Below are 24,502 nucleotides of genomic sequence, written 5' to 3' on the forward strand. Positions count from 1 at the left end.
GTTCCAGATGTAGATGTATTTTTGATGTATTTGTGAGGAGGAAGGTGATCTGCACATCTTACTCCTTTGCCATCTTGAAGGTCTTCCGCATGTATTGGTCTTATATCTTGCAACTTTGCTGAACTCATTTATTCTAATAGTTTTTTAAGTGGATTCCTTTTTTTTTTTTTTTTTTAATATACAGGAGCATGTCTGTGAAGAGGTAGATTTGCTTCTTCCCTTCCTCTCTGGATGCCTTTTGTAGTCTAATTGCCCTGGCTAGGACCTCCAATACAGTGTTAAATAGAAGTGGTGAAAGCAAGCATCTTTATCTTACTCCTGATCTCAGGGGAAAAACATCCAGTCTTTTGTCATTGGGTGTGATGTTAGCTGTGGGGTTTTTGTAGATGCCTTTATCAGGTTGAAGAAGTTCCCTTCTATACCTAGTTTGTTAAGAGTTTTTATTATGAAAGGGTATTAGATTCTGTCAAATGCTTTTTATACATTTAGTGAGATAATCATGTGATACCTTAAAAATATTAAAGAAAAATCCAACTCAGGGTTGAAGTGAAAAATGGACATCTATTAGTCCATGTAACTAAAAAGTCCAGAGGGTATCTTATCTATAGGTATTACACAGTCTGATCGAAGTGTTCAAAAAATGTCATCTAGATTTGCTTCCTTTCCCTGCCTCCCTCAGATCCTCCCACCCGCTTTCCTTGTATGTGTCGATCATGTTTAGGTCCATGTGATGGCAAAATGACTTCCAGCAGCTCCAGGTAAACATCTTTGAGACCAAAGAAAAAAGAGAGACAGTCTCCATTTCTCTCCACCTTTCCCCAGTCCCAGCAAAAGTCCCAGAATTATTTCTGGTTGGGTCCCTTGCCTGTCTTGGAACATATCATTGAGGAAAGGGGATGTGAAGCTCCATTTAAGCCTGAATCATAGGCCCACCTGGGGCTAGTCAGCCCAACCCTAACTACATGGATAGAGTGTGCAGAAGGAGGTTTTCAGGAACAGAAATGTAGGAGGTGGATGCTGGGTTGCCAAAAATAAATGTCCACTGTACCTTCTATAGTGAAATAATCCAAGATAATACAAAATATGTGAAATTGGCATTTAAGTACTTTAACCCCCTAGCCCATCCCTGGCAGCAGTAGCTTATATGAGCTAAAACTTTTCCCTGCTCATGGAAGTTTCTTGTCTAATCTTCTAAGCGGGGAGTTTGGCTGACACCACTTTCCATGTCTGGTAAGGGATGGCAAAAAAAAGGGAGTAGGGTTGGACAGGAAGATAGTCTGATGGTAATTGAATGGATCAGGGACTGGTATAGACCCCCAGTTTTCATCTGCTCTTTGGTTACCTTGAATATTTTATCATTTTCAAGTGTATTAGGGTTCTCCAGAGAAACAGAACCATATATATACATATGAGGAGATTTATGATAGGAATTGGCTCATGCAGTTACGGAGACTGTGAAGTCCTACAGTCTTTTCTCAGCAGGCTGGAGAACCAGGAAGGCTGATAACACAATTCAGTCTGAGTTTACAGGCCTGAGAATCGAGGGTGGTGGATGGTTCAAGTCCTGGTCTGAGTCTAAGAGCCCAAGAATGAGGAGCATCAGTGTCCAGGGCAGGAGAAGATGGATGTTGCAGCTCAGGCACAGAGAGGAGATTCACCCTTCCTCTGCCTTTCTGTTCTACTCAGGCCCTCATTAGATTGGATGATATCCACCCGCATTGTTGATGGCAATCTTTACTGTCTGCTGATCCAAATGCTAATATCTCCCAGAGACCCCCTCACAGACACACCCGGAAATAATGGTTTACCAGCTATCTGAGCATCTGGTAGACCAGTCAAGTTCGTACATGAAATTAGCCATCACCCAAACCGAGGTAACAGCAGATTAATTTAAAACAGGAAGTGCATTAATGGCCTCTTCATCATGATGCCTCTTTTCTCATGCAATTCATGCATCATTCCTGAGCTGTATCTGAGCTTCCCAGGAGTGTACATTGTGAAAGAGCAGTGTGTCTCTACATTACTCTGGACTCTCCATTGCTCTGCCATTAAATCTCAGATAATGGGAATGAGACGTCTGTGGTCTCTTAACATGCCTTCTGAAATTCTAGGAACTTTATGCTTTAAGGAGAAGTTTTTCTTGGTCATAGTTTTTATAGTTACAAACTACAGAATAAAATAATTGAAACTCTTCTAGTGTCATTATAACTTTTCCTAGGTAAATACAGAACCTATTACAGAGAAGGTATTATTTCAGTTACTATTATCATTTACAAGCTACTTTTAAAATATATTGCAGCTGTGCTGTGCGTGTGTGTGTGTGTGTGTGTGTGTTTGGGTTATTTAACATTTTTCAGATTCCTGTAAGATAAACCTAGTTTGTACCACATTTTTTCAATTTTTAGGCATTTTTTTTCACATTCCAACAGCTCTGAAGTCATGAAGCATCTGAGAATGAGTATCATGTCATTGCTTAATGGGCAGGTTATTTTTTGTTTTTTTTTTACTTGAAGTATAATTGATTTACAATGTGTTAGTTTCTGGTATACAGCAAAGTGACTCAGTTATATATATATATATTTTCTTTTTCATATTCTTTTCCATTATAGGTTGTTAGAAGAGATATTGAATACAATTCCCTGTGCTATACATTAGGACCTTGTTGTTTATCTATTTTCTTTTTTTTTTTTTTTTTTTTTTTTTTTGCGGTACGCGGGCCTCTCACTGCTGTGGCCTCTCCCGTTGCGGAGCACAGGCTCCGGACGCGCAGGCTCAGCGGCCATGGCTCACGGGCCCAGCCGCTCCGCGGCATGTGGGATCCTCCCAGACCGGGGCACGAACCCGTGTCCCCTGCATTGGCAGGCGGACTCTCAACCACTGCACCACCAGGGAAGCCCTATCTATTTTCTATACAGTAGTTTGCATCTGCTAATCCCAAACTCCTAATTTATCCCTCCCCCTTTGATAACCCTTTGATAACCATAAGTTTGTTTTCTATGTCTATTACTGTTTTGTAAGTTCATTCGTATCTTATTTTAGATTTCACACATAAGTGATATCATATGATATTTGTCTTTCTCTGTCTGATTTACTTCACTTAGTATGATAATCTCTAGGTCCATCCGTGTAGCTGTAAATGGAATTTTTTCATTCTTTTTTATGGCTGAGTATTCCTTTGTGTGTGTGTGTGTGTGTGTGTGTGTGTGTGTGTGTGTGTGTACACACACCACATCTTCTTTATCCATTCATCAGTCGATGGACATTTAGGTTGCTTCCATGTCTTGGCTATTGTAAATAGTGCTGCTGTGAACATAGGGGTGCATGTAGCTTTTTGAATTAGAGTCTTTTCCAGATATATGCCCAGGAGTGGGATTGCTGGATCATACAGTAACTCTGTTTTTAGTTTTTTAAGAAACCCCCATACTGTTTTCCATAGTGGCTGCACCAATTTACATTCCCACCATCAGTGTAGCAGGGTTCCCTTTTCTCCACACCCTCTCCAGCATTTATTATTTGTAGACTTTTTAATGATGGCCATTCTGACTGGTGTGAGGTGACACCTCATGGTAGTTTTGATTTGCATTTCTCTCATAATTAGTGATATTGAGCATCTTTTCATGTGCCTATTGGTCATCTGTATGTCTTCTATGGAGAAATGACTGTTTAGGTCTTCTGCCCATTTTTTGATTGGGTTGTTTGTTTTTTGTTATTGAGTTGTATGAGCTATTTGTGTATTTTGGAAATTAAGCCTTGTCGGTCACATCACATGCAAATATTTTAGTTTATCTTCAAATTAATGGTATGTGATGGTTAATTTTTTGTGTCAACTTGCCTGGGCCATGGGGTGCCCAGACATTTGACCTAACATCATTCTGGGTGTGTCTGAGGGTGTTTCTGGATGAGATTAACATTTGAACTGATAGACTGAGTAAAGTAAATCGCTTTCCCTAGTGTGAGTGGATCTCATCCAGTCAGTTGGAGACCTAAGTAGAACAAAAAGGCTGAGTAAGGGGTAGCTCCTCCTGCTTGATTGTTGAGCTGGGATATCGGTCTTTTCCGGTTTTCTCAGTCTCAGTGAAACACTGGCTCTTCTTGGGTCTCAAGCCTGATGACTTTTGGACTGGAATTACAAATTGGCTCTCCTGATTCTCTAGCTTGCTGACTGCAGATCTTGGAATTTTGCAGCCTCTATAATTGCATGAGAAAATTCCTTATAATAAATTATATATAGATATACATACATATTATTGGTTCTGTTTCTTTGGAGAACCAAGACTAATACAGATGGGGTCCTAAATTATAAAATATGATGATTGAGGGTATGCTGAACTCCCTCTACTTGAGAGTCATAGTGGATTTGGAGAGTGTTCACACCAAACATAATCATGGAAGTTGAGCTGTAAGGGAGAAGATGCTACTGTTCTATACCAGGATAGCTTTCTAGCAATGGGGAGTCAAGGTTTGGGGGTTGTTATGCCAGGAGGGACAGTGTTAGAAAGACATAGTTTTCTTCCCAACTCTGTTGTGTACTTCCTGTGTGACTTTAGATAGGTCACTTAATCTACCTGGGATTGGTTTCCTTCTCTGTAAAATGAGCTGGTTGGACTAGGTGATTTCAAAGGCCCTTTCCGTTTCTCAGATTCTTAGGAATTGATTCTTCTGTTTCAGTGAGGGGAGATGGCATAAGGTATAAATAATGACTCTCTTGCAAAGGGCTAAAATATCACTAATAATATCTGACTCCAGGAGTGTTGATTAGCTACTCAACAAGACAATCTGATGATCAGTTTGATTTCCTGGATTGTAATGTTTGTGCCAAGAATAGTAGCCCTCGGGTTTGTGTTTCCGTAAAATTTGAAGCCAAGGTCAGGAAGCATCACCTTCTGAAATAAAATGTTCAAGTTCACCCCAAGAGGTTTTCTAGCCAGTAATCAACTTGTGGGAGTGTTGAGATAAGGCCGTGGGGCTCCTGATGTCCAGTAAAGGGTCTAGGTTCATCGTTGGGAAGGAAGTCCCCAGTATAAGATGGAATAAGAGGAACATAAGCCATAGTTGTAGAATACATTACTCATCTTTGATTGAGAAGGCTTATAGGGAAGGGTATTTCAGTGACTGGTATGAGGGTGGATATTGAGAATTGGTCTTTATCCAGTTTTGTTTAAGGAAGTGAGAGATGTGGTACCTGAGCAGGCCTGAGTGTTCTGGTTCCTAGAAAGCAGACCCTGATGAAATAAATGATGAGTGAAACATCTCGCTTGCCACCTAACTCCTGTGCCTGAGCTTAGATTTAGTGCTGACCATTCAGCCTCCTGATTAAAAATGTAAGTTTCCCCGAACTATGATCTTAGGCTATGGGTGCTCCAGGCAGCGTACTAATCTTCTGTTATAACGTAATAAATTGATGCTGTTACCAGAAGGGGAACCCCATCCAGGGCCCAAGAGTGGGCTCTTGTCTAACACCCGGGAATGAATTGTCCGAGGAGACACACATGCTGACAAAGCAAAAGACTTTATTGGGAAGTGGCCCCCTGGGAGGAGAGCAGCGGGCAAAGGAAACCCAGGAGAACTGCTCTGCCACGTAGCTCACATCTCAGGTTTTATGGTAATGGGGTTAGCTTGCCGGGTTGTCTCTGGCCAGTCATCTTGCTTGTGCCCATATTTGGTCCAATTCCTGGTGACACACGCATCTCTCAGTCAAGGTGGTTTCCAGCGTCAGGGTTTCTGGGACATCGGCAGGACATATTATGGCTGGCATCTCCTCCCTCCTTTTGGCCCCTCCCGATTTCTGCCAGCTGGTGGTAGCTGGTCAGTTCCGTGTTTCTTATTGAGACCTCCTGTTGTGAGATAACTCATGCAAGCAGTTATTATTCTGCCTGGCCAGGGTGGGCGGTTTCAGTTAGTGGTTCCCTAAAAATACTACTGTGACATCAGTTGGTGACTTACGTATTTAGCTGGTGTGGATCAATTCCCAAGGGCCCATCAGGTATGTACCTGAGCCAGCCCTTGGGGCTCTGCGCAAAGCGCCTACCAGCCTTCGCTCCAGCTGTCTCAGCTGTAGAAGAGTCTAGTGAGAAAATGTATCCTTAAAAGCCTATGGCATTTCAGAGAAGGAAAAAATACATCTGATGAGGAGACTGACAAGGCTTATGCAGAGGTAGTCAGGGATGACATTTTAGGAAGATCCAGTTTGAGCAAAAGCCCTGAGGCAGGCACACAGCAAGTAAGTTTGGTTTGACTAGAACATAGGTTGTGTAAGAGGACTAGATAAGACGTGTGTTTCCACTGAATATGGTTCGTCCCCTGAAATACTGTGAAGTAAAAGTAGTTAAGCCCTTGAATGTTTTAAGATTATTCCATTTCAGTGGATCAATACCAAATAGTAAGTTTAAAGTTATCTTTCCTTAGGGAACATATGACCCTAGGCAGGCTTATTAGACAGCACTACGTATGATGTTGAAAGGGCAGCATAATCTTTTATCGCATTTCTAGGTTTGAAATAATTTTCCTTAACCAGAGGGGAGGAGAGCAAGTATGTTAACAATAATCTTTGGAAAATAATAATCTTTTATCTTAGAAAAAGTAAAAATCAAAGATTACTAGTACTGTATTAGGGGGAAAAAGGAATAAAAATCATAAGTAATCCCATTACCTAGAGAATCATCACCATATTTATTGCTGATCCTTCCAGACTTCTATGCAAAAATGAGATCAAACATACAGATCTTTTCTAACTTATTTCTTTCCCTTAGAATTTTCCCCCAGAATGTAAGTTCCTTGGAGCTAGAATCCAGCATCCTTTGTTAGGTCCTATTCCTATGTCCTGGGAAGCAGTCATTGAGACCATGCTCTTGCTTCTGTTTTCAGGTTGGCAGCCTCGGTGGTTCCTTCTCTGTGGGGGAATATTATCTTATTATGATTCTCCTGAAGATGCTTGGAAAGGTTGCAAAGGGAGCATTCAGATGGCGGTGTGTGAAATTCAAGGTGAGAAGCCAAGACACTTGCAGGTTTTATTTTTCTTTCTGTTTCTCCCCCAAAATAAAAAAAACCACTGGCTTCTGTGTGCCTTTCTTTGCTGCTCCCATAGTATAAAGATATATAATGTTACGTCCCCCAGAAAAAGTCTTACAAGTAAGACCTAAAACTGCAGCGAGTTTTTACAAGGAGCTTGGTTTCGAGGTAGTCAGAATAAATGAGAGCAATGTGCTTAGTAACCACACATGTAGTGCTCATTCCTTGGTCACCTGCTCACCTCGGGCTTGTGGCAGTTTGCTAAGCTTATTTGTCTTTTTATTGCAACATCAAACACTTCTGTGTTTAAATCACGACGCATACACACCTTCTCACCACCACCACCATGCTCAAAACTAAACAAGCAAACACCTGACAGACCTACAAATAGCCTTTTCTTCTTGGTTTTGAGAATCTTGAGACATGCTGAGAGGATGTGGCTCAGAAACCGACTAGAAGGGAATTTGGGGCATGAGGCTTGGGGGGTGAAGGAGAGTGTGGCTTGCTTGTTTCTTCTCCTAAAGTGTTCTAAGGGAATTCTCACATTTTTGATAAGACTAGTGAAGGAAAGTAGAAAGGAAAACTATTGTGTTCTTGATTGCTTTTCAATAACCCAAGGAGATAAAGAGCACATCCTTACTTGTTTGCATCAAGCCTTTTTGGCCGCAGAGCAGCATACTTTACACACACACACACCAGAAGAGAGATTTTTCCTCTCTCCTCTTATAAATGATCCTAAGGAGATTTAAGTGATTCTTTTTTAGGCCAAAGTCCTGGTGAGACCTTGGAGCCAATTGCAGAGTTTTCCCTCTCCATTAGCAGAGACCTCTAGGAAGAGATAAATAAACCAGGAGAAGTAGTAAGGGCTGACATCCTCTCTTGGAAGAAGCTCTCAGTGACTGGCGTGCCAGTTAAGCTCAAGAATTTGGGTGGAGTGGAGGCTACCCAGATAGGGCTTTTCTGGGTTTCTGACCTCTCTATGTCTTGCTCCCAGTTCATTCTGTAGATAACACACGCATGGACCTGATAATCCCTGGGGAACAATATTTCTACCTGAAGGCCAGAAGTGTGGCTGAGAGACAACGGTGGCTGGTAGCCTTGGGGTCAGCCAAGGCTTGCCTGACAGACAGTAGGACCCAGAAAGAAAAAGGCAAGTATTGATTGTCCTCTGGACTGGGAACCCTGGGAATCACCTAGTGGCATCTCTGGGTTCCCATATTTGTTATCTTCCTTCTGACCACCTAGCCATAGCCAGCTTTTTTTCTTTTTTTTAAAGTAGTTATGTATTCAGTATTTTATTTATTTATTTTTGGCTGTGTTGGGTCTTCGTTTCTGTGTGAGGGCTTTCTCTAGTTGCGGCCACTCTTCATCGCGGTGTGCCGGCCTCTCACTATCGCTGCCTCTCTTGTTGCGGAGCACAGGCTCTGGACGCGCAGGCTCCAGCGGCCATGGCTCACGGGCCTAGTTGCTCCGCGGCATGTGGGATCTTCCCAGACCAGGGCTCGAACCAGTGTCCCCTGCTTTGGCAGGCAGATTCTCAACCACTGCGCCCCCAGGGAGGCCCCCATAGCCAGCTTTTTATATCATGCAAGTGCTGTATATCTCAGTGGACCTTAAACAGTCTATACCTGACTCTTCTTTCTTAGCATGTCATAGTAGAAAGAATGCAGGTTTTGGAGCCAGATACAACTGGGTTCAAATCATGGCTTTGTGACCTTGACATAGGTCACTTAACCTCTCTAATCTTCAGTTTCCTTATATTTTGAAAAGAGGTAATGACCTATCTTAGAAGGATTACCATGAGGTACCTCGTCTGGCACAAAGTTGACTTTTGGTAAAGAGTAGCTGAGCCAGAGAAGCCTTGGATGTGGTATTTCCTGCAGTAACAGCCCGCTTTCCCCGCCCTGTTCCTGGGGTAGATGGATACTTAATTGTCAGGTTGCTGCTGCTTAATGCTCGTTGACTCAACATCATTAGGTCTCCTGAGAACCACGGCATAACTTTCTATTTTGCCTGGGTCACGAGTGCCAGGGCTTACTGCCTGAGCTCTGCCTTCCCAGCCCCCCAGCCTCGAATGTACACCTGAAAAGATTGGTGGGAGAGAGGGGCCTCTGGGAACAAGTGTTTCAGGGGACCTTTCTCATGACACATATGGCAGATGTGCTTAACTCTTCAAGTAGACACAGTAAAATGACCTATTTGTTGGTTGTTTTTCAATGCTAAGTCGAGAGCAAATTCTAGACACTGTCAGCTCTGACTCAGATCAGGTGGTAATGTGCAGCTTTTTCACGGAGAAGCAAGCAGAGGCAGTTACGATTGTAGCCGAGCCCTCAGCGCCAGGATGGCTGGAATGCCGTGCTAATGAAGGAGCAGCAGGTGTGCAGAGGGTGCCGTTCGCCTTGCCAGGCAGCATGCTGGACCAGTCCTCTGAATTCACAAGCTGTCTTATTAGTGGTAATTGCATGTTACAGAACACTGTTTCCCAGTTTTGAGCACTGGATAGATAGCTGTGACCCCATTTTACAGATAGGAAAACTGTGGCAGAACTGAGACCAAAACCCTGAACCCTTGACTGTTCCCAGTTCTGACACAAGTGGATCAGAGGTATACTGTCTCCTTCTTCCTGTACTGGTGATCATTAAATATGTTGGCTCAAGAAATAATGTAGATTACTTCAGAAGACTAGAAATCTCCTTCTTCTCTTTTTCTTGCTCCCATAACTTCAAATATGTCATATCTGTAACCCATACTATAAACATCTGACTTTAGGCATAGATTATATTTCACTTATCTGTATAGTATGCTAACTAGTATATCAGTTATTTATTCTGGGAATTAAATTACGTTTTCATCATTTTGTTATTTAGAGTTTGCTGAAAACACTGAAAACTTGAAAACTAAAATGTCGGAACTAAGACTCTACTGTGATCTTCTTGTTCAGCAAGTAGATAAAACAAAAGAAGTGACCGCAACTGGTGTGTCCAATTCTGAGGTAAAATACCATTCTTCTTAGCCACGTGACAAGTAGCCCCAGATGTTGCTTACAGGTGCTGCTTATTCTCACATAATCCCTACCTTGGAATTTACTGTTTTTCAGAGAAAAAAAGTGACAGACTTCAACAAAGAGAAGAAGTGTGTGCATTTCAGCATATGGAAGCGTATAGTTTTCCTTCCTGGGATGAATTCAGGATTAATTAATTGCTAATTTTGGAACTTTTAACTTTAGTACTGATGTACTAAAATATGTGTCTCTCCAGTTTGCATAACTTTCTAAAATATAGCCTTAGCTGTCTGGCAGAGCCATTTCTATACTACGCATGTGGCTCCTAAGGTGACAGCATCATGTCTGTCAGTAATATGTGTCTGTCACCTCTGATGAGACTGTAACAGGATTTTATTTCACCGTAATAGATGTTCTGCTTGAGTAGAGACTAGTGCTTTCAAAGATAGAGACACAGCTTTATTTCTCTCCATCATCAGCAAGGATTGCGATTTTTATCATTTATTAATGAAATTGTTATTTACTCATTCTAAAACATATATTAAAAGATCTATCTGGTGTTAAGCTATGTGTTGAATGGTTCACATTAACCAGAGAGGGGTCTCTGCTCTGCTCTCAGAGAAGTTATCTGAAAAACAGTGCCCACAAAATGAAGAATCTGTAGATTATAATTAATGGTTTTAAATTACTTTTCTTAGGTAGTGTATCACTATGCTACTAGTAATATATGTGCTCTAAGTTTTTCTAATAAAGGTGGTTTAACTCACTTTCACCCACTTTTTGGGGGTCTCTCTTACTCATTCAGCAACTGCCTATCGTGTACAAGATACTGTGCTGCGGGAGGGAGATAGGAGGGGTACCAAAACACTTCAGTCCTGCTTTTGGGATGTTAGAGACTAGAGCATTGATTCTCAACCCAGAGCAGTTTTGCTCCTCAGGAGACATTGGGCAACGTCTGAGACACTTTTGGTTGTCACTACTGGGGGAGTGCTGTTGGCATCTAAGGGGTAGAGGCCGGACGCTGCTTAATATCTGCAATGGATAGGAGAGCCACTCCCCCTATATCCCCTGCTCCAGTAAGCCAGCCCCAAATGCCAGTGATGCCAAGGTAGAGAAGCCCTGTTCTAGTAGGAAGGGAAAAAGTGAACACAGCAATGTTTAATTCTAGGAAGTGTTTATAGTAAGTGCCTTGGGAACTTGCTTATGAAACTGTGGTTATGATATTGTGATTTATAATAAGAAATATATGTTTGGTCTTTGTCTAGTTTTTGGCACAGAGCTCCAAAAAATAACCCTTGGAATTTCCAGGTGATAAAAAGTGTCTTTGTTATGTTAATTGGAAAATACTAAGGATAGAGGCTCTGGTTGACTGTAGACCCAAGCAAGTGATTAGAGGGTTGGAACTTTCATTCCTACCCCCTCCCCTCCTGGGAGGGGAGAGGGACTGAAGATTGACTTCAGTCACCCTTGGCCAATGATTTAATCAATCGTGCCCATTTAACGAAGCTTCCATAACCCACAGCATGGGGTTTGGAGAGCTCCCGAGTTGGTGAATATGTGTTGACTGGGGAGAGTGGCATACTCAGGGAGCATGGACGCGCCAAGCCCCTTCCCACATGCCTTGCCCTATGCATCTCTTCCATCTGGCTGTTCCTGAGTTATATGCTTTTATAATATACTGGCAGTCTAATAAGTTAAATGTTTCTTTTAGTTCTGTGAGCTGCTCTGGCAAAGTAATTAAACACAAGGAGGGGGTTGTTGGAATCTTCAGTCTAGAGTGGGTCAGTCAGTAGCACAAGTGACACCCTGAACTTGCCATTGGTGTCTGAAGTGGGGGTGGGGAGCAATCTTGTAGGACTGAGCGCTTAACCTGTGAGATCTGACACTATTTCCAGGTAAATTGTGTCAGAATTGTAAGACACCCGGCTGGTGTCCAAGAATTTCTTGGTGGTGTGGAAAAAAAACACACATTGTAATTGGTGTCTGAAAAATAGTGGTTCACGACCAGTAACATCTAGCTTGTTAGAAATACAAAATTGAGGAAAATATAGAGGCTATGGCTAAAGAACAAAATTCAACTGAGTAAAATTTAAAGATCTTATTAACTTTATTCAGCAATTCATAAATCGGGCAGCGTCCAGTCTAGCAGGTAGAAAGGAGCTGTGAAGAGCTATACCAGGCTAGAGATCTTTATGGACCAAAGTGAGCTGGAACAAGGACGTTATACTGGGCATTCACTGAATGGTTAAAGCAGGGTTACTTTTCTTATATGGAGCAAAGGGAAGTCTTGGAGCCAGGTCAGTACACTAGCTTGTGCCGAGCAGGCAAGCACTGATTGGTTGACCTAGGCCTGCCTTTTCTGGGAGAGCCCAGCATAGAAACTTGGATAAGTTTTTGGTTTGCTGTTGTGAGACTTAGCATGAGTGACTCCATCTTGGGCCCAATCTGGTAACTCTAATGCCACTAAGATGTGGTTACCAAACTCTCTAGTCAGGGGGTAGCCTCAGTTTCCTGAACAACTTATCAATATCAATATCCAGAGGAAAAACAACCTGAGCAAGTGAAATAACTTGGAGAAAAAAATGATTAGATATTCAGAATAATTCCAGTTGCTGAAACCTCTTAGACTCATCTGTACTGAAAGACTCATCTGTACTGTGATTTGTGGTTTCTAATGCTTCTATTCTAGAACTTCATTTTTACTCAGACAGTGGGAGACATTTTTCCATTGATCCCCCTGGTCTTCAGTCCATATAATTCTGTTTGGTGTCTGCCACCCCTTAGAGACCGCAAACTCCACAAGGGCTCAGCGCCTAGCACCTGACATACTGCTGTCATATAGTGTTGTTGAGTTGAGAGAAGTCGTTGCCTTCAGTTGGAGTGGTGGGTGAGCATGAAGGGCAGATTGAGGGTAAGGCTTGCGTATGATTAATAGATAAGTTGGACTTGCTCAGTCTTTTTCTTTTATAACTGATACCCATATTTGTCCAGCAAAATAGACGGGTACACGATTATTGTTATCACCCGTTATTAGCTGGATAAAAGCTCTAAGGACATTCCACAACTGGGCTTTTTCCTTTTTGGCAAGGTAAAGGAGTCTTCACCCTGGTTGTTTTGTAGGAGGGAATTGATGTGGGAACTCTGCTGAAATCAACCTGCAATACTTTTCTGAAGACGTTGGAAGAATGCATGCAGATCGCAAACGCAGCCTTCACTTCTGAGCTGCTCTATCGCACTCCCCCAGGATCACCTCAGCTGGCCATGCTCAAGTCCAACAAGGTAACAGACCAGGTCAGCTTGGCTGCAGTAGGGCATGATGAAAAGTTAAGAAAGTGATATACTGAGCTAAGTTCTCCATCACCCTTTGGCAACCGATAAAGACATTTTTGTAGTGGACTCTCTTTTATGTCCACTATTATATATGCCCTTAGTCCCTCGTATCCAGTCAGTTAGTGTTGGCAGTTTTACCACCTGAACATGTCTCTCTCTGATGTAGCTAGTTTCTCGTCTCCAGCCTCCTTGTCCAGGGAGTCTTGTTGAGATTGGTGATAGCCTTCTAACTAGTTGCCTTCAACTCGACTCTCCCAGGCAGCCTACAGTGTTTCTGTTCATGCAGTGTAAATTGGGCCACTTCACCTAAAACTTTTAGTGGCTCCCTCATTGCCTACAGGTTAAAGTCAAAACGTCTTAGCCCCTTCCCACATCACCAACCTCTTTCTTTTTCATAACTGGCTTGAACGTATTAACTGCTTGTAGCTCCCCCACTTCTTTGGGCCATTTCCCAGTACCAAGAATGCCCTTCTCACCTGTCTTTCCCTGCTTAGCTCTTATTCATCCTTTAAAATTTAATCTCTCTTTCCCTGAATCCCTTAGTTGGGCTAAGAGTTCCTCCTCTACGCATACCCCTATTTTAGCCTTATTCTATATTGAAAGTACCTTAAGGGCAAGAACCCCATACTGTTTACCTTTATGCTTCCAGTGTTTGATACAATGCTGTATCATAGTTTGGTATTTAATAATATTTAATGAGTGTAATAGTAATTACAAGAAAGCTAACCACCAAGGGTATAAATACGGTAATTAGGCCCTTCAAAAGACCATCTTCCTTTTTCTTAGAAATTTGGGTATCCTTATTTGAGACTGGTTGGGATCAATGACTCCTTTCTTTTGGGAAGACCTAAAATTATTCCTCTTGAGTGGGGCAGTGTGTGTTATGATCATATTTACCACTTTCATATGTGATAAAACTCTAAATATATTCTGTTGGGAGTTTAACATGTGAATTTTCTTTTCTTTGCTTCTTTTAAAGATGAAACATCCTATTGTACCAATTCATAATTCATTGGAAAGGTACAGTAACATTTTTTGTTTTTTCTTCTTTCTAAAAATATAAAAATAAGGATATTGGTATTCCTTGTTTTTTTTTTTTAAGAAATTACGTGGTGGGCTTCCCTGGTGGTGCAGTGGTTAAGAATCCGCCCGCCAGTGCAGGGGACACGGGTTCGAGCCCTAGTCTGGAAAGATCCCACTTGCCACGGAGCAACTAAGCCCGTGTGCCACAACTACTGAGCCTGTGCTCTAGAGCCCACACGCCGCATCTACTGAAGCCCACGTGCTCTAGAGCCCGTGCTCCGCAACAAGAGAAGCCACTGCATTGAGAAGCCCATGCACAGCTACAAAGAGTAGCCCCTGCTCACTGCAACTAGAGAAAGCCCATGTGCAGCAACAATGACCCAACACAGCCAAAAATAATAAATAAATTTTAAAAAGAAAAGAAAAGAAATCATGTGGTGGTTTTTCTCATGGTTTGAGATGATACCAGAGGTGACCCTGAAGCACTGCAAATCTTTCATTCAGCACTGACTACTAGGGAAGATGTTTGCATTTCCCCAGGATATGGATCTCACCCACCACAGCTAATAACTTTTCATTTCTCTGTTGTACTGAGTATTGGAACCCCCTCTCTTGTGAAGGAGCCGAGCATTGATTTAAATGTGGTTTTATCAGAAAAGACAGTGCTATTTTGTTTCATTGAAAAATAAAAATCCTAGGTAGCTTTACAGGTTGGAAAAAGAACATAATATCAAAATCTGAACTACTGAAAAAAAGTACACGTTTACACAGTTATGTTCCTATTATTTAGGGTCTTTATTCAGTTATTATTTCATATAAGCATTCCTGTATTTTGACATTGTCCATGTATTTGTCCTTTCAAGTTGTTATTTAATATTTTCATCTCTTTATATACAGTTGTTTGTTTCTTTAGTACAAGGATTGTTCCCCAATTTGGTTAATAATTTTCTCCTGATCTAAATATTTCTACTAGGAACATCTTTGTAGATTTTTTTTTCTTTTGAGGTATTTCATCAATATACTCCTATATTTTTAATTGCCAAGTTGAAATACGGTATTTTTTTAGAAAAACAAATGCTTTTCCTGGAGTCCACATGTAGCTTGGACCTTTTCCCTTTATTCGTATTAGAAGAAAATGATTTTGTTCTAATTTGGCTGAGTCTAGTTATTTATAATAAGATGTTATGATTGTCCCTTTAACAGAATCAGTTATTTCACTTGCATGTTAAATAGCCTTTTATGTTACCTTAAAGAGCAACAGATACTCAGGATGTATTGTGTCCTCCTGGGTTTTTTTTTTTTTTTTTTTGTCTTCCTTGACCACAGCTGTGGCTTCTAGACAGTTAACTGCTAGGCAAACAAATGGAAGTGGCCAGTGATTTGAGAGGTGAGGAGAGAGGAAAAAACCTTCCAGGGAGAAGCTGAGGCAAGTGAGAAAAAGTGTTGAATGTGGTACCTGTAGAAAAGCTGATTGAAAACCCGGGTGCTCTCAGTGAATATTTCCTGTTGCTGGTGGGGAGCAGGAAGTTGGAGTCAGCTGAGGGTGCATGAAGAGCCATGAATGGCTCTTTGGTCTCTGAACTTCAGCCTGGAGACAGGCCTGCTCCCAGCACAGGAGGATACCCGCCTTTGAGGCAGGAGGGTGGGGTGAGAGATTTGGCTTGATTTAACAGTTCTGTTTTTCAATCAATGTTAAAGGGAGTTGGTAATTGTGGTTGTGGACCCTTCCCCATCCCTCAGAATAGGATCTATCTGTGCAATCTATTTGTGACCAAATAATTGGACTTCTTGGCTTTTTTCCTTTTAAAAAAATTTTAGGCAAACAGAGTTAAACAGTTGTGAGAATGGATCTTTACATATGGAAATAAATGATGATGAAGAAATCCTAATGAAAAACAAGAGCTCCTTATGTTTGAAACCTGCAGAGACAGATCGCAGCATATCAAGTGAAGAAAATACAGATGATAATATAACAGGTAAAAACAAAAAAGGTGTGAATAAAAGGATCATGGGGCTTTGATTCATTATCCATGATGCGACACTTGATAGGGACTGACCTCAAGACAGCGTGCTAGGTAGCTCCCGAGGCAGCTGTTCGTAAGATAACAGAGTTCACTTGGAAACGTTCTGCCATCCCACCTGACCCCCCTATTGAAAAGGCAGAATGAAGAGGAGTTTCCCACTCACTGTTCTTAGCTGTGATGTCCATGGGCTTCAGTGAGCTGTAGCTGTCTGTGCTGACTTTTTAGAGAGTATGAGTATTAGGGCCTTCTGCTCAGAATTTCAAAGTCCATTGAACATAGACTATGATGTGAGACTTAAGAGTCTGCAGAGTTATGGCAGTTCAGTTTTCCATCCTCCTGGTTTCTGGTGAGGCCTGAGGATGTCCGAGTTCACCAACCACCATCAGACTTTCGCCTGGCCGTCTCTGTTCATCAAGCCAAATTCCCAAGTTTTTGGTAATAACCTGTAGTTGAAAGTGCTGCCCTTTTCGATTTACTAATTTCATTGGTTCTAACTACTAAAACCAACTTCAGATCAGTCCATGACAATCATCTTAGAGTTTTTAATTGTGTTATAAGTGTGTATTAAATAGTTTGAAAATAAAATTTTTTTTAAAGTTTCCTCCTCATCTCCTCTGGTGAGTGGGGGGAAGAAAAGATGCATTTTCATAGCTGTTAACCTGCAGCAAGCAATCCATACATCACTGAAGTCTTATCCCTTGAGTAAGTAATAGACAGGAGAATTTCTGTTAAAACAGTACTATTATTTATTTGACCCAATAATTTTTTTCTAGGAATTTGTCCTCAGGGAATAGTCAGATTTAAAGACAAATATATATGGACAGGGATGTCCTTTATGACATTACAGTTAATTCTCATTACTCATGGTAGTTTTGTTCTATAAAGTCACTGCAAACACTGAATTAGAAAATACTGAACCGTTGCTCCTAGGGGAAATACATGGTTAGGTTCCCGCAAGCCTCTTTTCACATTTTCATCAACTGATCAGAACATATTGTTGTTTTGTGTGTTTCTGTTTAAAGACACCTTGTTGGGGAGAGGGATAAATTGGAAGATTGGGATTGACATATACATACTACTATATATAAAATAGGAAACTAATAAGGAACTACTGTAAAGCACAGGGGACTCTACTCAGTACTCTGTAATGGCCTATATGGGAAAAGAATCTAAAAAAGAGTGGATATATGTATATGTATAACTGATTCACTTTGCTGTACACCTGAAACTAACACAACATTGTAAATCAACTATACTCCAATAAAAATTAAAAAGAAAAGAGTCCCTCCTCCTAAAGGAAAAAAAAAAGATACCTTGTTTATATAGATTGTTGACTCATTAACATTGAACCCATGGCCAACAGCACTATAACTCATGCCTGAACGAAGCTTCTCTCTTTTTTTTTTTTTTTTTGCGGTACGCGGGCCTCTCACTGCTGTGGCCTAGGCCCAGCGGCCATGGCTCACAGACCCAGCCGCTCCGCGGCACGTGGAATCCTCCCGGACCGGGGCACAAACCCACGTCCCCTGCATCGGCAGGCGGACTGTGAACCACTGCGCCACCAGGGAAGCCCACGAAGCTCATCTTATATAAGCTTATATAACACGTGTTTTTCCATAAGGCACATCACAGCCTTCTTGTGCTTAGGAACACTAGGCAGCACTACACTTGGGGGTCCTTTTAAACAGCAAAATCAACAACGAAATGCACAGGAATGCAAAAAAAAAAATGGCACTAAATAAACACATTTGCGTACAGTATGAAAGGTAAAACAAGAAGGCAGAGTGTCACCTTGTTCGACCTCAGCTGGGAACATGCGTGTCAGGTAACTCAAAATTTTTTCACCACTCTGCACATATCCAAAATGACTGCAAGAGTTCCATGAGCGTTGATTTTAGTATTACAAATAAACTTCAGCAAGTAGGCAAATCCACAAAGACAGAATACACTAATATTGAGGCTCAACTCTACTTATAATACTGAAATTTTAGAAACTACCTAAATGCCCGCCACATAAACATGATTCAATATTACATGGTCATTAAAACCATGTTTTGAAGAGTATTGAATGATAATGAAAATATTCATGATATACCGTTCAGTGAAAACAGGCTGGATGAAAATCTACATGTATTTAAACTCAATTTTGTTTGTGTGTATATGTATAGTATTTACTGATTTTTCTTTCTGTATACTTTTCTGTGTTAAGAATGTTCAACAATGAATATATATATATATAGTAATCTTATAATACATAAATAAAAGGTTAGTAATAGGTATCTCCTGCTTTACAGTCCAACGTGAAATGATAAAGGAAGATGGAGAGGAAAACCTGGGAAATCATGACAGCCACTTGGCACAGTCTGAATCCCACTCCTCAAGCAGCTCTCCAGAAGCCCACTGGGAAGAAGGCCAAGAAGTCATCCCAACTTTCTTTAGTACCATGAACACCAGGTATTCTGTACTCTCTAACATCACTGACAGTTGGATACGAGCTTTCCTTCTGGAAAGTCAATGTTGGTGTTCCTTTCAGGGGATGGCGTATCCTAACAGAATAGAGAATGTGGCATACCAAGCATCTGCTTTACTGTTCACCTTGCCTGAAGCAGTGGATGAGAAGGAACTGGATTGTGAGAGTATACTCTGTCAACAAGTTTTAGCTTGCTTTGGTGGATTGTCTTTGGAAAATGATTTTATTAGACTGTGTTATAATAGAAGAACAGTCACTGGGGCATATTTGTGAGATGAAGTTAAATGATTTGACCTACAGAGGGGCAGCTGTTTTCATGACTGCCTCTGAACTGCAGAGCATGCTAATGTTGTGTTTTCAATCTTTCCTCCTCTGTATCACCAAATTGTTTAGCTTTAGTGACATTGAACTTCTGGAAGACAGTGGCATTCCCACAGAAGCATTCTTAGCATCATGTTATGCTGTGGTTCCAGTATTAGGTAAGATTGCTGGATTTGCCTTAAATTCATAGTCTCTAGAATCTGTTTCACTGCAGTTATTTTGTAGTAGAAATATGCTGAGCTATGTGTACAGTGAGATGACCCTTCTTATCTACCTCTTCATATCACTAGGCACATATAGTTAAAACTGTGTGACCTTAAGCATTATTACATATTTCCATTTCATTTCTAATTATGATTAATATTGATCTTAGAGTTGTGTAATGAAAAAAGGGAATTCTGTTTTCTAGAAATCTTACTTAAGAGCAAAAGTGAAAGTCGTTGAGGAACAGATCTTCAAATCTGTTGGTACTATGAAAAAACATTTTACCAGCTAAAACTTCTTTCAGATTAAAAAAAGATATATATATAACTTTATTTAAGTTTAAATTACATTTACTTTTTATAGAGCCAGTAGTACCAGGAATTGCTAATGTGTTGAAATTTGCTATATAATCCACTTAACTCTGTATCTCTTTTTTAAATCAAGGTATATCTTGCATAGAACTTAACTGTTATAATTCAGTGAGTTTTGACAAATGCATCTACCTATGTAATCCACATCTCTATCAAGGCAGAGAATGTTTTCATCACCCCAGAATGTTCCCTATGCCAGTCAGTCCACAACCTGTCACCCAGCCCAAGGCAACCATACTGATTTCTGTCACCATAGATTAGTTTTGCGTGTTCTAAAATTTTACATAAGTGGAATCATGTTACGTACTCTTGCATTATTATACTCTTGATAGTATAATGTTTTCACCTTTTTTGTTACATGTATTAGTCGCTCATTCCTTTCTATTGCTGAATAGTATTCTACCCCATTTTGTTTATTCATTCTCCTACTGATAAACATTTGGGTAGTTTCTTGTTTGGGGCTATTATAAGTGAAATTGCTCTGAACGTTTTTGTGTCTGTGGGCACATGTTTTCATTATTGAGTAAACACCTAGGGGTGGAATTGCTGATTCATAGGGTTTATACATGTAATTTCATGAAGAGTGGTTGTACCATTGTGTACTTCCAATAGCAAAATATGAATATTCTGGTTGCTTCACATCCTCACTAGCACTTGGTGGTGTCAGTATTTTTGGTTTTAGCCATTTCTGTGAGTGTTTGGTGGCTTTAATTTGTATTTCTCTGGTGACTAATGATGTTGAGCACTTTTTCATATGGTTATCGACCATTGCTATCTCTTCCATTGTGAAGTCTGTTCAAATCTTTAACCTATTTTTAAAAGTTGGTTAATTTTCTTTTTATTATTGAATTGAAAGTTCTTTGTATGTTCTGAATAACATTTCATTTTAGACGTACTCATTATGAATATTTTCCCCCAGACTATGACTTGTTCATTTCTTTTCTTAATGATGCCTTTTGAAGAGCAGGGTTTTTAATTTTCATTAAATCCAATTTATCTGTGTTTTCTTCTTTTATAGTTAGTGCTTTCAGTATCCTAAAAGATCTTTGCTTATCCCCAAGGTCATGAAGATAGTCTTCTGTGTTGTCTTCTACACTTTTTATTTTTGATTTTAAGTTTACATCTGTGATCCATCTTGGAATCAGTTTTTTATGTGGTGTGAGGTAAGGGTTGAGATGCCTTCTTTTTTTTTTTTTTTTTCCTTTATCTGGTTGTTCAAGAACCATTTGTTGAAAAAGTATCTTTTTACCCTTTTATATTACCTTGGCAGCACTTTGAAAACCAGTTGACCCTATAAGTGTGGGTCTATTTCTGGACTCTCTTTTGTTTCAGCCATCTGTTTTTTTTCCTCATCCTAGTATTATAGTATCTTAATTACTGTGTAAGGCTTGAAATCAGATAATGTATTCTTCCAGTTTTGTTCTTCTTTTTCAAGATGTTTTGGCAATTCTAGGTCCTTTGCATGTCCATATAAATTTTAGCTGTTAAAATGAATGTCAATATTATGACATAGTATGAGTGTGTTTCATGTTTGGTAATTGCAATCATTGTTGCTTTTGTTGTGGTCATCCATTTACAATGCTTGGTGTCAGTTTATTTATCTCTTGTAAAAATAAAATACAGTGTGTGACGGGGTGGGGGGGGGGAGAATCATGGGCCATGCATGCTTCCCATTACTTTAAGGGAAAAAGCAAAGCTGCCCATCCCACTAATTCAACCCCAGAGAGGAAGAAGAGCCCTGATACAGATCAAAGAGAAAAACTAAGACCGTATCCAGGGGTCAGTGTACTAGAGTGGACCTTTCCAAAGATGTGTGGAGGGTATCAAAGTTCCCATCCTCCTTCCATGACTCCTCTTCACTCTCCTGGATAGGATAAGCAAGGACAAAGTGGAGCCCACAGAGTAGGGGGGCATGCAGGTGGCTTCCACGTGGTCCAGTTGGCCAAAGAAAGGAGAGTCTATATACACACTGGGACTAGAGGTTGAAGGGGATTTTTTTTTCCTGTAGGATTCCTGGGACCATACATTCTTTGATAAGCATGTATGACAGTAGGAGGCAGGATAGAATAGCAGTCTGATGGAAGAGCTACAAGGTAACTCCAATTCCATCCTACCCAGTAGTTATGGCCAATAATACAAGTTATCCCTCTTATCATGAAGATGCCAGGAGTCTTAAGTCTTAAACCTTAAAATCAGAGAAATCATAAATACTTCTCTGTATAAATGAAAATAAATCTCATTACATATATCCCAAACATACACAGAAACAGAAAACGACTATGGTTTAGGAATAAAAAAAGGAGTAAGGTAGTAAAATGCAGTATTCTGATAAATGTACTGGTTTTCTGTACTAAGCCAGTAAACCACTCAAAACTTAGTGAGAGTAAGTAAAACATAAGTACTACCAACTGATTGTTTTGAATAGATAGAGGCATTTCTGAATAAGACATACTGTATTATATAAGACACAAAAGAGAGCTTGTTCTATGTGTCCCATTGTGATTTTTTTTTTGAAGTAATGAATCTTGAAAACCTTTCAATAAACATATGTGATTTTCTTACTATTTCTCTAAAAAAAAAAAAATCCTGTTGGGATTTTGATTAGGATTACATTGAAACTGTAAACCAATTAGTAGGAAATTGGCATCTTAAACAACATTGAGTCTTCTAATCCATGAATGTGCTATATCTCTCATTTACTTAGGTCTTTATTTTCACAACGTTTTGTATCGTGTAAAGGTCTTACACATCTTTTGTTAGGAATAACTTTTAGAATTTTATGTTTTTTTATGCTATCATGAAAAGTATTTCATTTTCCAGTTGTTTATTAATAGCATATAGATACAATTGACTTGTACATTGAGTTGTCTTTTACAATCATGAATGAGTTAATTTATAAAATATATTTTTCTGTGTTTATTGAAATTATCATGTTTTTTTCTTGTACTCAGTGTAATAAATTACATTGTTTGGATGAATTTAAGCCTGCTATCTTGCTGTCTGTTTCTACCATCTTGCTACTTATTATCTGTTTGTCTCATGTGTTCTTCCTTGTTTACTCCTTTCTTGATTTCCACCCAATTAATCAATTATTTTTTTGTATTCTGTTTTATTTCCTCTTTTAGCTTTTTAGCTACCTATCTTTGTTCCTGCCTTTCTTTTGGATGAGTCAAGTATTTTTTAGAATTTTATTATATTTTCTCTTTTGGCTTTTTGGCTATACCCCTTTGTGTTACTATTTTTAGTTGCTCTTATCCAACAAAAATATTCAGACTACATATATAATTTTATATTTTCTGGCAAGAATATTAAAATTGTAAAGCAAAACAGATAAAACTAATTTTAATAATGTATTTTATCTAACTTGGTATATACAATATATCATCTGAACATGGAATCAATATAAAAGAATCATTATTGAGATATTTGGCATTCTTTTTTTGGTACTGAGTCTTTGAAATCTGGTATATATTTATACTTATGGCATATTTCAGTTTGGAATCGGTACATTCCAAGAGCTCAATAGCCACACATCTACTGGCTACCGTATTGGACAGTGCAGCCCTAAGGATTACAATGCGCATTCTAAACTTACAAGGTTATCCTCACCTGCCCTTAGGCCCTTATTATAGTTACTCACTTCAGAGCAGTGAAGTAGAAAAAAGCAATGACAGTGTGCCAGGAACCTTTGAAGCTTATGTTTAGAAAATGATTTAAAAGCAAAAAATAAAAGTTTGGCGGGGGGGGGGGGGGGGCCCTGTTAAATTCATTGCTACTATAAAAAATATTTTCCACTTGAAAAAATTGCATTTTCAAAGATGTTTTCAATCTTTTCTTCTAGACAAACTTGGCCCTACAGTGTTTGCTCCTGTTAAAATGGATCTAGTTGGAAATATTAAGGTGAATATACTGGCTTGTCTCCGTGGAGACTGTATATTTGGAGGGAGTAGCTGCATGAAATCTCATTCAGAAACAAATGATTGTTGAGTTTTATACTCGGGATGAAAAGTATAGGCCAGCTGTAAGAACCTTTCTCAGAGGAAAAAATACTTTAAAAACAGTACTTTAAAACCCTGAAACTATTTAATTCTAGCTTAAGCCTAATAAGAATCCTCAAACAAATAAAACAGATTACTTGGAAAGCATAAGGACGAAGGTAAGAGAGGCTTAATTCATTTTGATTTCTTAGAGGCCTGGTTGACAAAGTTAGGTCTCAACAGTAATCTGACTTGCTTGATAGCTTTAGCACTTTTAACTTAGGTTATTTCCCTGCTTCTCCTGCAGAAAGTAAATCAGAAGTATATAACCAACAAAGAAGAGTTTACCACACTCCAGAAGATAGTGCTGCATGAAGTGGAGGCCGATGTAGCCCAGGTTAGGAACTCAGCTACAGAAGCCCTCCTGTGGCTGAAGAGGTGAGGCAACTGGGGTGGGGCAGCAGTTGAAATCCAGCTTAGTTGAAATGTTACCCCTACCAAAAAAAATTGTTATGCAAAAGAGGCTACTTCTGAGTGAAAGCTGTAACCCATGTATAGCCTTTTCTAGAAGGCCTGAAGAATAGAATATCGACTTTTTTTTGCCTCTGTCTTGATAGTGATAAACATTGTTAATATTAATAGAATATATAAGATAGGAATCATAAAGGACAGTAAAGCCGATTGGTTTGTCTTTAAGTCAGTGGATCGCAAACTGTAATGGCATCAGATTCACCTGGAGGGCTTATTAAAAAACACAGATTGCTCCACCCAAA

At 39.8% G+C, this 24,502-nt stretch overlaps 1 protein-coding gene across 4 annotated transcripts in view; it reads left to right on the top strand.

Annotated features, from left to right (window-relative positions):
• Window positions 1–24,502, top strand: part of PLEKHA8 (pleckstrin homology domain containing A8) — a 115,621-nt gene that overhangs the window by 30,806 nt on the left and 60,313 nt on the right. For all 4 annotated transcript variants that reach the window (XM_060020665.1, XM_060020664.1, XM_060020666.1 and 1 more), the window contains exons 2-11: window positions 6,865–6,981; window positions 8,003–8,158; window positions 9,876–10,000; window positions 13,130–13,288; window positions 14,319–14,359; window positions 16,181–16,338; window positions 18,681–18,840; window positions 19,250–19,335; window positions 23,594–23,652; window positions 24,037–24,167. In XM_060020665.1, the coding sequence (XP_059876648.1) occupies window positions 6,865–6,981; window positions 8,003–8,158; window positions 9,876–10,000; window positions 13,130–13,288; window positions 14,319–14,359; window positions 16,181–16,338; window positions 18,681–18,840; window positions 19,250–19,335; window positions 23,594–23,652; window positions 24,037–24,167 (1,192 nt within the window). The remainder of the gene's footprint in view (window positions 1–6,864; window positions 6,982–8,002; window positions 8,159–9,875; window positions 10,001–13,129; window positions 13,289–14,318; window positions 14,360–16,180; window positions 16,339–18,680; window positions 18,841–19,249; window positions 19,336–23,593; window positions 23,653–24,036; window positions 24,168–24,502) is intronic.

The sequence above is a fragment of the Delphinus delphis genome, chromosome 9, assembly GCF_949987515.2.
Source record: "Delphinus delphis chromosome 9, mDelDel1.2, whole genome shotgun sequence".
NCBI classification, from domain to species: Eukaryota; Metazoa; Chordata; class Mammalia; order Artiodactyla; family Delphinidae; genus Delphinus; species Delphinus delphis.